This window comes from Pinus tabuliformis, chromosome Q (genome assembly GCF_031772625.1).
Source record: "Pinus tabuliformis cultivar Carrire ecotype Pingquan chromosome Q, CPIR1, whole genome shotgun sequence".
Taxonomy (NCBI): Eukaryota; Viridiplantae; Streptophyta; class Pinopsida; order Pinales; family Pinaceae; genus Pinus; species Pinus tabuliformis.
In genome coordinates, this window is record NC_142296.1 from 1,349,181,179 (window position 1) to 1,349,196,574 (window position 15,396).

Sequence of the window (15,396 nt, forward strand, 5' to 3'; positions counted from 1 at the left end):
CACTTGGTGTTAGTTTCATTTAAAGTGCAGACAAAGTTAGACAATCAATTGGGAAATCATGTCAGTGAGTTCAATTTGACACTTTGATAAATAAGCCCATGTACCCCTAAGAAAAGAACTAAAATGCATTAGTTTCTCAGCCAGCTTATTGTTATGTAAATCATTGAGTTGTTGACACAAGACATGAATAGTTATAGGTGCATTGTCATGAATATTATTTTTTATAAAGAAGGAAGTCGTTTCTTAGCTACAACGACACATAATTATGTTCAACAAGAAATATCCAAATCAAGGATGACTTCCAAATATTTTACCAAAATATTTGAGTAGATGCAAACCATATTCATGCATTCCAACATTATGAATATGTGGATGTGACCAATCAACATCACTAATGTAAAATAAAATGGGCAATGCCATGTCTAATAAGCCATTAATATTATATTCATTGGTAGGAGAGGAACCAATATCTAGCCACTCCCGTGGTTGAATAGGCATAGAATCTGTATTTTCAATAAATCCTCTTATTTCATCCACTTCCCTTCATTCATTGGGCGTTCGATCAACAAAATATGAAGGATGAGAGTGCAAATGATGAAAGGGAATTTCTTGAATTCCTACATCATTTATTATTATTCCATCAATATCAAAATCAACATATTCTAACCTGGTAGACACATCAAATGATCTTTTTGAGAGAGAAACAATTGAATCCATATCAATTTGAACATGCCTATAATATCTATCCATTTGAATTTTGTAAAATAATGAATCCATCACATGTTCTCTCTTCACATAACATTCATAATATTTAGAATGGGAACCGCATCTCCTCAAAATTAGGAAGTCAAGTTGTTCAACATGTCATGGGAGGTTCTTTGCAACCATAGATATATCTTATGGAAAACTAATTATGTAGCCACTATATTTATAATTTCCACTACGAGCATGTGTCACTTGAAATTTTGGATTAACTGGGTTATTAGCATCTCTTCAACTTGGATAAGAACTCATAGAACATGAGGTCGTTCACTAGGATCCATGTTATTGAAGTGAGAGAAATAGTGGGAACTTCTCTCATTCTTACATCTTTTATAAATAGGTCCTTTAGACCTCTAAGAACCTATATACTAGGATAAGGTTCATTACAAACATGGCACATTGGATAGTAGAGGTGTTATCAATCTTGAACCAAATTTTTTTATGAGATTCACTCATGTCTCTACCAAAATGAAGGAAAGTGCTTTCATTTTCTCTATCAAGAGGAACTCTAGGTTGAGCATGGTGTGAAACATCTTAACAAATGGGAGCATTTATTAGAACATTTATGTCCATAAAATTATCGTATTGCATTCCTATAATTTGGTTGCATCCAATCACATTTTACTTAGACAAAATTATAAATGTTAATCTTAAAAAAAAGGCATGGACAAAATGAGAAGTGCAAATGTAAAAATGAAGAGCAAATTAAAGATGTTAAACATTTACATTTTCTTATCAATTAGATAGTCTATGTTCAAATTGAGGAAGGTAAATAGCTTATCTTGGTTGTAGGTGTTGACCCTATACGTTGAATTATTGCAGATAGATTCTTAATAATACATAACAGATGCAATGGTACACACACACACTGACACAAAATTTTTACCTTGGAAACCCAAACTGGGAAGATTAGAAAGTTTTTTTAATACATTCATCTTTATAGTATAGTCTATATATCATGCAACATCCATAAATTTCCAATCCATTTATCTTGGATTAAAAGTCAATTGTATTTCTTTAAATAAAATTACAAAACCATGGGCTAAACCACTATGCTCCAAAAGAATGATAAAAATAAAAAACGTGTGCCAAAAACCTCCAAAAATGGATGTAAAAACTGCCCAATTTTTATTTTTTTCGAGGGCACTACCCTTGAAACCCCCCACGAACGCCTTGACTAGTGGGGCTGCCACCCCCTTATTACCTCTCCAATGTGCTCGACACAATGTGCAACATATGGAGGTAGTCATGCAAAGAATATAACATATACCCAAAATTTTCCCATTTGTTGTTTTCTTTGCACACAGGTGATCGTATGGGTACATGATCAACAATCCAAGGGAATAACGCCCACTATTTATCTACACCAAGAGAACTTCCCATTGTTCCAAAAAAATGTTAATGAATCTACAACATTCTTCAAAGTGTTCACCCTCAACAACAACACCTATTTTTCTTCAGTCATATCTCTCGAAAAGTGATATTGAACATCAATATCCTTTGTCTTAGAATGATATGCTAGGTTTTTTACTAGGAAAATTGCACTATGACTATCACAATATATCTTCATCGCTCATTGTACCAACCTAATACATAAAAACAAACTCTCTAAGCATATTGCTTCTTTGCTTGCATGAGTGGGTACCATGTATTCAACTTTTGTAGTTGAGAGTTCCACTATAGACCGTCTCTTGCTCATCTAACTGATGCTCCTCCAAACAAGTTAAACACATATGCACTTGTAGATATTTTGTGATCCAAATCTCAAGCCCGATAAAAATCAACAATGCCACGCATTCCCGACATTCTATACAATCCTAGTCTTCCTTGATAGCATAATCCATAGCTGGTAGTGCCACTCAAATATTTGAAAACCCTTAAGCGAAGTCTTTCGGTAGAAATCACATAAGAGAAATTCTTGGCCAACGCGCTTCGAACCAACAAGTGTGGTTCATCATCAGCACTGGATGAAGAGGCAGACCATGGCAAATGCTTAAATAGAGAGCAATGTAGAGACATAATTTCAAGTAACGACTATTTGAACAATAATATTTAAATGATGATATAGATTTATTAATATATTAAAAACAAATATAATTAAGTAACGACTGTATTAAACAGCGAGTTTTTGAAAAATAATATTTAAATTAATTTATTAAAACCAAATATTACTAGCTTTTGAAAAATAATATTTAAATTATGATATTGGTTTATTAATTTATTAAAAAGAAATATTAATAAGTGCTAGTTTTTGAAAAATAATATTAAAAAAAAGTAGAAGAAGAAGAAGAAGAAGTCAAACTCTAAACAAGGAGGAAAGTCAAAAATTATAAAAAGGAGTCAAGACCCTAATCGAGACAAGATCATTTAATAAATAAACTAATTAATGGAAATAAAATAAACTAAATTAAAAATAATTAATGGAAAAATAAATAAAATAAAACAAAAATATACACAAGATGTGATTAATCCGAAAGACTTATATATTCATTATGGATCACAAAAATCTTAGATCTAACAAAATATACACAAGTCAAAAGAAAAAATAAATATATATATATATATATATATAAAGAAAAGTAATCAATAAATAAAACAGGGTCAACAATAAAATATGGCGCTCACGCTTTTTAAACAAATAACAAAAATACTAAAAGGAGTCAAGAACGAATAGGATGATAAAATACATAATAATAAAAAACACGAAAGATCAAGAAAATAAACTCTAATGAGTAATAAATCAACAACAAATACTATAAAAAGGACGCCAATACCTACATAGATAAACAAACAAACAAAATAAATCCCAAAATGAACCCTAAAAAACTAGGAGGACAAGACAGGGACCCAACTCCTACTAATATTCCAACCATCATCTCTATTCAAATTATTGGGTCTTTTTTCAATTTCTAGGGCCTCCCTCAATTTACAATGATGGAAATGACTAACCCTAGCAATGACCTGGGCCTCCTCAATGCAGATGTGATGCTTAGATTTATCTGAATGCTCTGCCAAAGCAGAGGAGCGGGTCCTTCCATGCTTGGTGTCAGCGGCATGCTCATGAATCCTTTGATTAATTGAGCAACTAGTCTCACCAATGTAGGGAGTCACACAAGGTCATGGGATAACGTAAACACCCTTCATATTCTTGGGGTCCACTTGGTCTTTTATAGATCTAAGGGAGCTCTGAATGGTATTTAAAGGCCTAAAGGTGGAAGCCACCTTATGCTTCCTTAGGATCCTCGCAATCTTGTCAGTGGTCCCTTGGATAAAAGGAATAAGAACACCAAAAAAATGATCCTTGGTATATTTCTTAGCACTAGGACCTTTTTCAGATCTGAGGAAAGCCTTAGTACATTGGTGTCTACTATACCCATTATTAAAGAAAACACTTAGGAGATGTGCTTTCTCTTCATTGAGATGGTTGTCATCAGAAACTCTTAAATCTCTAGTCGCTAAGGTGTTGAGAACACCAAGCTTTTGAGCTGCGAAATGATGAGAATTAGCGTGAATATATTCTTTCATATGAGTTTTCTTACAAAATACCTGATGATAAAAAGAGCCATCATCATTCCTTGAGAGGAGGACGTCAAGGAAGGGAAAACTATCATTACATTCACATTCCATGGTGAACTCTATGGAACTAGATTGATTGTTAAGATGGAGGAAAAACAGTTCCAACTCGTCTTTACCATGGGACCAGATGACGCAAGTCTCATCCACAAACCTCTTCCACATCTTAGGCGGAAGAAGAGAAGAAGATAAGGCCTTCGATTCAAAATCCTCCATGAATATATTAGCTACCATAGGGGAGAGGGGGGAACCCATGGCGACACCACAAGTTTGCTCATAGAATTCCCCATCGGATGAAATGAAAGTAGAAGTAAGACAAATACCAACTAAATAAGCCGTATCAAGATTCGTGAAGCACTTGATGACTTCGATGGCCTCGTTGATAGGGATATTAGTGTAGAGGGAGACCACATTGAAGCTCACAAGCTTGTCATCTGGATCAATCTTGAAACTCTTTAACTCATTAACAAACGATGCAGAGTCCTTGACAAAGGATTATGTATGGCCAACAAGGGGCTTAAGCTTCTGGGCTAAATATTTGGCAAGAAGATAAGTTGACCCTCCTATCGTCTTGACAATGGGTCTCAGAGGAGACCCTTCCTTATGAATCTTTGGCACGACATAGATTTTGGGGGTAAGAGGGCAACTTTCAATAAGCTTTTGACTGGACGAGCTGACCAAGCTACTAACCTTTATAGTAAGAGCCACACTTTTGGAATTCTTCTTCAAGGGATCCTTGTTGGGTTTCCTGTAGCTCCCGTTATTATGGAGGTGGTCCAACATCTTCTGACAGTAATTATCTTTATCAAGAATAACCACAACACCACCTTTGTCGACTTTGAGAACAATAATATTCTTATTATTGTTTAACGATTTGAGAGCATCAAACTTAGGTTTGTTGATGTCGTTCTTCGGGGGCTTTGCCTTTGTAAGGACAATCGCACAATAGACGAATGATATCTTTAGTGACGTTCGGTAAGCCTCTAATACCATATTCAATGTCACAAATGATATCATCGACCAAGACCTTTCTAGGAGCAAGAGCAAAATTTAAACCTTTCTCCAAAAGACTAAAGATAGGGGGATCAAAAGAAAAGCTAGAGAGATTGACAACCCTATTACTAGAAGAGGAAAGAAAATTAGAACAAACAATATTATCCAAACCTAGATTCTTATTACCAATCCTATTATTATTAAACTTATCAGAATTGAAAATAGAGTCACTAACCTCATTAATATTATTATTATTATTATTAAGCCCAGTGATATTATTATAATACAAATTATTATTATTATTATCCAAACATAAAGTATTATTGCTATTACTAATATTAGTATTCCTATGTGAAGCGAAAATATAGTCACTATTATTATTACTATTAAACCAATTATTATTATTATTATTATTATTTAATTGAATATTATTATTATTATTAGAACCACTTCCACTATTTTCTAAACCAACAAAAATCAAAGAAGAATTAACGGACAACGAACCTGAGGGAATCTGACCCGGTGAATTTGCTGAGTTATTACAGTCGAAACACGAGACCGTTCCAACTTCACCCTCAAAGGCGGAAGGGTGAGAAACACCATCAACCCAAGACCAGAGAGCAGATATTTGACTAGAATTAATTCTACTTCTGGAAGGACCACGAAAGAAACTAGAATCATTAGGCTGCGAGATAAATTTCTCTGAGAGATTACTGAACTTCTTAGACTGCTTTAGTTTCCATATTTCTTCTAGACGAGTAGAATTAAATGCCGAGCATGCCTCAATCCTTGACCAAAGGGGAGAAGAGATCTCATTTGAAAGTTCCAAATGGAGAGACAACAAATCACGAGAAATGAAATCCAAAACCTTCCTCACCCTTCCAATCTCCAAACGAACCAATGCCATGCTAGCATTAAGAAAAATACAAAAGTAACAAGAATTATTAAGAGGGTGCTTAATCTGAGCGAACAAAGTAAGAGTCTCTAAATCATTTTAGAAAAGCCACATCTGTCTTCAACTTTGAAACCCTTACGTGAGACCATTCAAAGTGATGAACTTTAATAGCAGTGGCCCTTCCGTATAGGGTAGAAATTTCTGTATTCAAGATTTTGTGATCCATAATGAATTAAGCAAAGTCTTTCGATAAAAATCACATAAGAGAAATTTTTGGCTTATGCGTTTCGAACCAACAAGTGTGCTTTATCATCAGGACTAGATGAAGAGGCAGACCATGACAAAGGCTTAAACAGAAAGCAATATTGTAGAGACATAATTTCAAGTAACAACTATATTTGAACAATAATATTTAAATTATGATATCAATTTATTATTATATTAAAAACAAATATTATTAAGTAACGGGTATATTAAACGACTAGTTTTTGAAAAATAATATTTAAATAATGATATTAGTTTATTAATTTATTAAAAATATTAATAGGTAATAGCTATATCAAACAACTAGTTTTTGAAAAATAATGTTTAAATTAATTTATTAAAACCAAATATTACTAGTTTTTGAAAAATAATATTTAAATAACTCGCGTGCGCGCCTACTCTGCAACAACCGACTGCTCCAGCTCGCTCCATGCCTCTACGCCCCTCAGTCCGCCCAGCCTCATCTATGGAGGCCAGCAGGGACCCTGATCCCCCTCCTTCGCCGCCTCCGAAGGTGTTAGCCTTCCAATCAATGATCGCAGCTGGTCCAAAGCGCCCCCCCCTCAGCTTCACAACAGAAGTTCGTAAAAAAGCTGGATACGATTCCATCAGTAGCCCTGCCAGAAGAAGAAACTTGAAAAGCTGCGTTGAACCTTGCGGAGAGAGGCCTTATAGGTCAATTCACTGGCCTCTAGCCATCTCCCAAATCGGTGGATGAATGGACCCAAAGGAACTAGAAGCCCCTAATTAAAGAAGGAGTTAAAATTTATTTCGTAGGCAAGGGTTTCTTTGTGTTTGTCTTTGAAAACCCAGATGACAGAGGTTTAATCTTTAGAAATGGACCGTATTTCATGGGGTCCTAGGGCCTTTACCTAAACAAATGGTCCCCTGATTTTGATCCCACCCGGGATATCCCCTCTGCTGTCCTGGTCTGGGTTAGGCTCCCACATTTGCCCCTTCACTGCTGGAACCAAAAATCCCTACAGATCATAGGTAATGCTATGGGAAAATACATAGATCAGGCAGCGAGGAAAGACCAGTACTCATGCGCTCGTATCTGCGTACAAGTGGACCTAGAGGAGGGGTTACCGGAAGCTATCAAACTCATTGTAGCTGGGTGGACGCATGTCCAGGAGTTGGACTACGAATAGTTACCCTTTAAATGCAGACATTGCCATGGCCATGGCCACTTTGCAAAGAACTGTAAAAAGAGAGCAGAGGAGCAAGCAGACAAACAGAATGGGGAACAATGGACCCTAGTCCAGAAGAATGAAACCTCAAAAAAAGGTACAGGCAAAGGTAACATGGAGGGAGGCCCTAGCAGCACCAAAGCCAACCAGGAAACGGAAGTAAACCCAAAAGGGACATAAAATGCTCAGAACAATCAAGCTACCCTACCCCAGAGAATGAAGAACAGGCGGACATCCCACCTTCAAACAAGAAGGAAGGGGAAGCAATCCAGACCGAGGCCAACAAGGGTAGTCCCTCTAATCCCTCATACGCAGAGATAGCAAGAAAAAAACCAGTAGAAAGATCTGGCACCTCGGAGGATGAAACCTACGAGCGACAAACGAAAAAAGCTGGAAGGAAATCCCACAAAGAAAAAAGGGAGGAGGAGGCAGAAAGACTCAAAACACAAGGAAGCCAAGCAACCATAGAAATGTCTATTGGGCGAAACATCAGACCAAGGCCCTCCAAGGGAGGGCTCAATACCCCCTCAAGTAAATAATGAATCTCGTCTCTTGGAACTGTAGAGGACTGGGGAACCCCTCCAAAATAGAAGCAGTCAAGGATCTTATGAAAGCAGAGCCCTCATATATCCTCATGCTCCAAGAGACCAAAATAGAAGGCCAAGCCCTTCTAGAGATCAGTAGCTCAAAGTGGAATAAAAGAGTAGGCAAAGCTGTCAACTCAAGGGGAACTTCTGGAGGACTGGCAACACTCTGGAACGATGACCTTTTTCATCTGAAAAACCACAAGGAAACACAGCACTGGATCTACACGGAATTGATGCACAAAACAAGTAAGTTGTCTATTTCCCTTTTCAATCTTTATGTCCCAGTTTCTTATTATGAAAAGCGAGAATGCTAGAACTCCCTTTCATCCTTCTTAGAGCAGTCAACCCCCAGCAATATCATCATAGCAGGGGACCTTAACATCATCATGAAAGCAAAAGAAAAGAGGGGAGGGACAAGCAATAGAGATCCCATGCTAGATGAGGTGGAGGAACTCTTTCAGTGTTGGGACTTACTGGACTTCAATCCTATCAGAGGCATTTATACATGGTCCAATAACAGAGTGGGAACAGATCACATCTTAGCACAGTTAGACAGATTCATGGTACAAAGCTCCATAATGATGAACAAAAAGATAATCACCACTAAAATCCTGCCCAAATTAGCTTCTGATCATAAGCCTATTCAGCTTCTCCTGGAAGATGAAGAAGATATGGGGCCTATTCCATTCTGGTTCAGCCCTCTATGGATCGAGAAGGAAGGTTATATAGAGACAATGAAGGCAGCTTGGGCCAAAAATTTCACGGGACCCCCAAGCTATGTCTAGGAGCAAAAATTGAAAGCAACTAAGCAGGCACTGAAGAACTGGATAAAGGGACCAGGCCCCTCTCCTACTGAGCAAAGAAAGGAGTCAGTTCATGCATTGCAGATTCTGCAAACAGAGATGGAAAACAAAGACATAACAACAGAGTTGCTGGAAAAAGAAACAAAAGCCCAACATTCTGCCCACCAAACTTTCAAAAATGAAGAAGAATACTGGCGACTAAAATCTACAAGTTTGTGGTTTAAGGCTAGAGACCAAAACACCTCCTTCTTCCATCGACAATACAGAGCGAGATTGACTAGGAACCACATAGTAGAAATTAAAACATCAGAGGGCACTGTTTGCAAAGGTTTTAATCAAGTCAAAGCTGCCGCTGAAACCCACTTTAGGAATCTTTACAGAGAAGAAACCCACAGAAATAATGAGGAAGCCGCTGATTTCATCGCCAACATCCCTTCTCTTATTAGCTCTGAAGAAAACGTAGCTCTCTGCAGGCCAACCACGGAGGAGGAAATCATAAAAATTATCTGGTCCATGGACGCAGATAAGGCTCCCGGGCCTGATGGATTTACAATCCATTTCTACAAGTCTTGCTGGCATATTATTAAAGCTAATCTCTACAAAATGATAGGCTGGTTCATGAAAAAATCCAAGGTAGGTAGAGGAACTAACTCCACTTACCTCGCCCTAATCCCCAAAGACACCAATCCGGAGACATTCGCAAGGTTCAGGCCGATTTCGTTGTGCAACGCTTCATATAAAATTCTGGCAAAACTGATAGCAAACCGGATCAAGCCGTTGTTAAAAAGACTGATCTCCCCTCCTCAAGGCGGTTTCGTTGAAGGTAGGCATATTCTAGATAACGTAATCCAGGTACAGGAGATCATTCACTCTAGCAAGCAGCGGAATGAAAAAGGCATGTTGATCAAATTAGACATGGCAAACGCCTTCGACAAAGTGGATCGCTCTTTCCTCTGCAAATTCCTGCTCTCATTTGGCTTTTCATCCCAATTCATAAATCTCATCAAAGCTTGCATTGACAAACCATGGATTGCCCCTTTAGTCAACAGTCGCCCCACAAATTTCTTCCAAAGCCAGAGAAGCATCAGACAGGGATGCCCCCTCTCCCCATTCCTGTACATCATAATGGCGGATACCCTCAGTCGTAAACTCACTGCAGAAAGAATAAATGGCAACATCCCGGGTCTCAAGCCTTCCCATGGAGCTAAAGCCCTGAACCACGCTTTATTCGCTGATGATTCCCTTCTCCTCTACGGAGCCTCCATCAGAATTGCCAAAGCCATAAACGCAGTTCTCAATAGTTATTGCAGAGCCTCAGGGGCATTAATAAATGAGAACAAAAGCGAAGTTTATAGCTGGAACATAGATCAGAGGGAGCTCTCTGGTATAACCACTCTCCTCGGTTTCAAAGGACAAGCAACCTGGGATAGATTCAAGTACCTAGGCCTTCCCATTATATCAGGAGCCAATAAAAGAACGCTCTGGAGTGAAATAATCTCGAAAATCAAAACAAAAATTGCAGCGTGGGGAGGCTATTGGCTGACGAAGGGAGGCAAAGTAATTTTAATAAAAGCCATGCTGTCGGCGCTACCAATCTATCAGGCAGCGTTTCTCCTAGCACCAAGAAATGTGGCGGAGCAAATATCCAAACTGCTTAGAGACTTCTTGTGGCAGGGAGGAAAGGGAAATGAAAACAAAATGCATCTGGTGAACTGGGACGTGGTAAAAAAAACAAAGGCAGAAGGAGGGCTGCAAATTAGAGATCCAGCTCTTGTCAATTTAGCACTGGGAGGAAAGATCTTGTGGAAGCTGATCCATGAGCCCACCCATCCGGTTAGTGTAGTGCTGCGCACTAAGTACAGACCCAACAAATCCCTCAGTAATCTTCAGAACGCAAATACAGTCAACAGCACGCAGGTGTGGAAACTATGTTGTAGGAGCAGTAAGTTCTTCAACAAACAGGTTTACAGGATCCCTGGCAATGGCAAACGCACCCATCTGTGGCTTGACAGTATTATGGGGAAAGAACCCCTGAAGAATAATGAGGACATAGCTGATCTCAGGGACTGGCTGAAGCAAGCAGGAGTCAACACCATATACGATCTGTCAAATTGGGATCATCGTGGAGATTGGGCAGGATGGGATTTTCATGGAGTCCCAGCGCGGTTATCTCACCAACAAACTCTGCTTGAAGATCTGCTGGAGGAAGCAACGCCTGTCAGCAGATCCATGAAAGATAAGTGGGGATGGGGTTAGTCTGGAGTCTACATCACAACAGCAAGATATAAAGCATTGCAGGCTTCAAGAAATAGCAGTCAAACCCCAACTTTTTGGAAGAATGTCTGGGAACCCCTAGCCCTACCAAAAGTGAATTTCTTCTTCTGGACCCTGGCTCATAATAAACTCCTAACTGGTGATAATCTGGAAAAAAGGAATATAGTAGGGCCGCACAGATGTGTGTTATGCAGCAGCAACTTCGAAACAGCCCAGCACCTTTTCTTGGAGTGCAATTTTGCAAAAGAGGTATGGGGAATTATTTTACATGAATTTCATATTATACTGCCTTCACAAATCTCTTTTGCAGATCTCTACGCCACTTGGAGCCGATACTATCCCCAGTGCATCCCTTCCAAATCATTCTGGAGAAAAATTTGGACAGTTATCCCAAAATATGTTTGTTGGCAGCTTTGGCTAGCTCGAAATCAGCAGATTTTCAGAGAGATGAGGCACACTCCATTGCAAGTCGCAGCAAAAGCTAAATCCTTTCTACTGGAAGCAGCCCAACAACAGTATTTCAAAGAAGACCCATTGCTACTGCCTGAAGAAAAAAGATGGCTAGGCCTGCTAGAGCCCTGCCCGCATAAGCAGCTCCTCTCTCCACAGAAGGCAAATCAAGAATGGTGCATAAGAGATGAAGATGACAAATTCCAATCATGGTGGCAGTCACAAAACTTAACCACAATTTTCTTCGATGGAGCGTCTAAAGGTAATCCCAGAGCCGCTGGTGCTGGGGGGGTCATCTACTCTTCGGACGGGGCTTCAAAAGACTGTTTCAGCTGGGGATTAGGCCAGAAATCTAACAATCAAGCAGAGATTCTTGGGCTTCTCAAAGCTTGCCACATCGCAAGAGACAAAGGTGCCAAAGACCTCCAAGTTTTCGGAGATTCAGAGTTAATAATAAAAAGCCTAAAGTTGGGAAATCTATTTAGCAATGCCAGCCTCAACAAAATACTGGACAGATTGAAGAGAGTTCTCCTAGACTTTGACACATGTAAGTTTTATCATATCCTTAGAAAGTCAAACAGTGAAGCTGACCAGATGGCAAACAAAGGCAGCTCTCTGATGAAAGGACAGGTACTTGTAAACAATGAAAGCATGGTACAAATTCCCTGAAAATCAAGTAGATCTTAATCAACAACAGTTAGAAATCTGCAATGTAATAGGAGCCGCTTGGGCAAAGACCCAAGTTTTTTCAAATAAATAAAAATCATAACCGTTTTAGTATATATATATATATATATATATTAGTTTATTAATTTATTAAAAATTATAATAAGTAACGCTATATTAAACAACTAGTTTTGAAAAATAATATTTAAATTATGATATTGGTTTATTAATTTATTAAAAACAAATATTAATAAGTAACCGCTATACTAAACAGCGAAACAACTAGTTTTTGAAAAATAATATTAAAAAAATAAATAAATAAATAAACTGTCAAACTCTAAACAAGGAGGGAAGTCAGAAATTATAAAAAAGAGTCAAGACCCTAATCGAGACAAGATCATTTAATAAATAAACTTAAATAAATTTAATTTAATTAAAAATAATTAATGAAAAATAAATCAAATAAATAAAAAATATACACAAGTCAAATGAAAAAATAAATAAATAAATTATATATATATATATTCAAAGAAAAGTAATCAATAAATAAAACAAGGTCAGCAATAAAATATGGGGTTGAGGCTTTTTAGACAAATAACAAAAATTCTAAAAGGAGTCAAGAACGAATAGGATGATAAAATACATAAAAGACATGAAGGATCAAGAAAATAAACTCTAATGAAAAATAAATCAACAACAAATACTATAAAAAAGACGCCAATACCTACATAGATAAGTACACAAACAAAATAAATCTCAAAAAGAAGCCTAAAAAACTAGAATGATAGGACACAGACCCAACTTCTACTAATATTCCAACCATCATCTCTATTCAAATTATTGGGTTTTTTTTTAATTTCTAGGGCCTCCCTCAATTTACGATCATGGAAATGACTAACCTTAGCAATGACTTGGGCCTCCTCAATGCAAATGTGATGCTTAAATTTATCTACATGCTCTGCCAAAACAGAGGAGATGTCAGCAACATGCTCATGAATCCTTTGATTAATCGAGCGACCAGTCTCACCAATTTAGGGAGTCCCACAAGAGCATGGGATAACGTAAACACCCTTCATATTCTTGGGGTCCACTGGGTCTTTTATGGATCCAAGGGAGCTCTGAATGGTATTTAAAGGCCTAAAGGTTGAAGCCACCTTATGCTTCCTTGGAATCCTCGCAATCTTGTCAGTGGTCCCTTAGATAAAAGGAAGAAGAACACCAGAAATCGATCCTTGGTATCTTTCTTAGCACTAGGACCTTTTTCAGCTCTGAGGAAAGCCTTAGTACATTGGTGTCTACTATACCCATTATTAAAGAAAACACTTAGGAGATGTTCTTTCTCTTCATTGAGATGGTTGTCATCAGAAAATCTTAAAGCTCTAGTCGCTAAGGTGTTGAGAACACTAAGCTTTTGAGCTACGAAATGATGAGAATTAGCATGAAGATATTGTTTGGTATGAGTTTTCATACGAAATACCTGATGAGAAAAAGAGCCATCCTCATTCCTTGAGATGAGGACGTCAAGGAAGTGAAGACTACCATTACATTCAAATTCCATGGTGAAATTTATGGAACTAGATTGATTGTTAAGATGGAGGAAAAACAATTCCAACTCTTCTTTACCATGGGACCAGATGACATAAGTGTCACCCACAAACCTCTTCCACATCTTAGGCAGAAGACGAGAAGAAGCTAAGGCCTTTGATTCAAAATCCTCCGTGAATAGATTAGCTACCATAGGGGAGAGGGGGGAACCCATTGCGACACCACAAGTTTGCTGATAGAATTCCCCATCGAATGAAAAGAAAGCAGAAGTAAGACAAATACCAACTAAATAAGCCGTATCAGGATCCGTGATTCACTTGATGATGTCGATGGCCTCGTCGATAGGGATATTAGTGTAGAGGGAGACCACATTGAAGCTCACAAGCTTGTCATCTGGATCAAGATTGAAACTCTTTAACTCATTAACAAACGATGCAAAATCCTTGACGAAGGATTTTGTATGGCCAACAAGGGGCTTAAACTTATGGGCTAAATATTTAGCAAGAAGATAAGTTGACCCTCCTATCATGTTGACAATGGGTCTCAGAGGAGCCCCTTCCTTAAGAATCCTTGGCAGACCATAGATTCTGGGGGTGAGAGGGCAACTTTCAATAAGCTTTTGACTAGACGAGTTGATCGAGCTACTAGCCTTTATAGCAAGAGTCACACTTTTGGAAATCTTCTTCAAGGGATCCTTGTTGAGTTTCCTGTAGCTCCCACTATTATGAAGGTGGTCCAACATCTTCTGATAGTAATTATCTTTATCAAGAATAACCACAACACCACCTTTGTCGGCTTTGAGAACAACAATATTCTTATTATTATTTACCGATTTGAGAGCATCAAAATTAGGTTTGTTGATGTTGTTCTTCAGGGGCTTTGCCTTTCTAAGGACAACCACACAGTCTAGACGAATGATATCTTTAGTGACATCCGGTAAGTCTTTAATATCATATTCAATGTCACAAATGATATCATCGACCATGACCTTTCTAGGAGCAAGAGCAAAATTTAAACCTTTCTCCAAAAGACTAAAGATAGGGGGATCAAAAGAAAAGTTAGAGAGATTGACAACCCTATTACTGGAAGAGGAAAGAAAATCAGAACAAACAATATTATCCAACCCTAGATTCTTATTACCAATCCTATTATTATTACAATTATGAGAATTAAAAGCAGAGTCACTAACCTCATTAATATTATTATTATTATTATTAAGATTAAGCCCAATGATATTATTATAATACAAATTATTATTATTATTATTATTATTATCCAAACATAAAGTATTATTTCTATTACTAATATTAATATTCCTATTTGAAGTGAAAATATAGTCACTATTATTATTATTACTATTAATCCAATTATTCTTTTTTTATCGTTGAAACTAC

General features: G+C 37.6%; 1 protein-coding gene across 1 annotated transcript; it reads left to right on the top strand.

The window, feature by feature from the left end:
- Positions 1 to 8,215: 8,215 nt before the first annotated feature.
- On the top strand, positions 8,216 to 9,049 carry LOC149224887 (uncharacterized). Its single transcript, XM_089388306.1, has 2 exons — positions 8,216 to 8,510; positions 8,601 to 9,049. Exons 1-2 carry the CDS (start codon positions 8,216 to 8,218, stop codon positions 9,047 to 9,049), a joined length of 744 nt encoding a protein of 247 aa, XP_089244432.1.
- Positions 9,050 to 15,396: the final 6,347 nt, after the last annotated feature.

Coding starts and splice junctions, on each gene's coding strand:
- LOC149224887 (XM_089388306.1), top strand. CDS start 8,216: ATGAATCTCGTCTCTTGGAACTGTAGAGGACTGGGGAACCCCTCCAAA. Junction 8,511..8,600: donor GGAATTGATGCACAAAACAA/GTAAGTTGTCTA, acceptor CATCCTTCTTAG/AGCAGTCAACCCCCAGCAAT.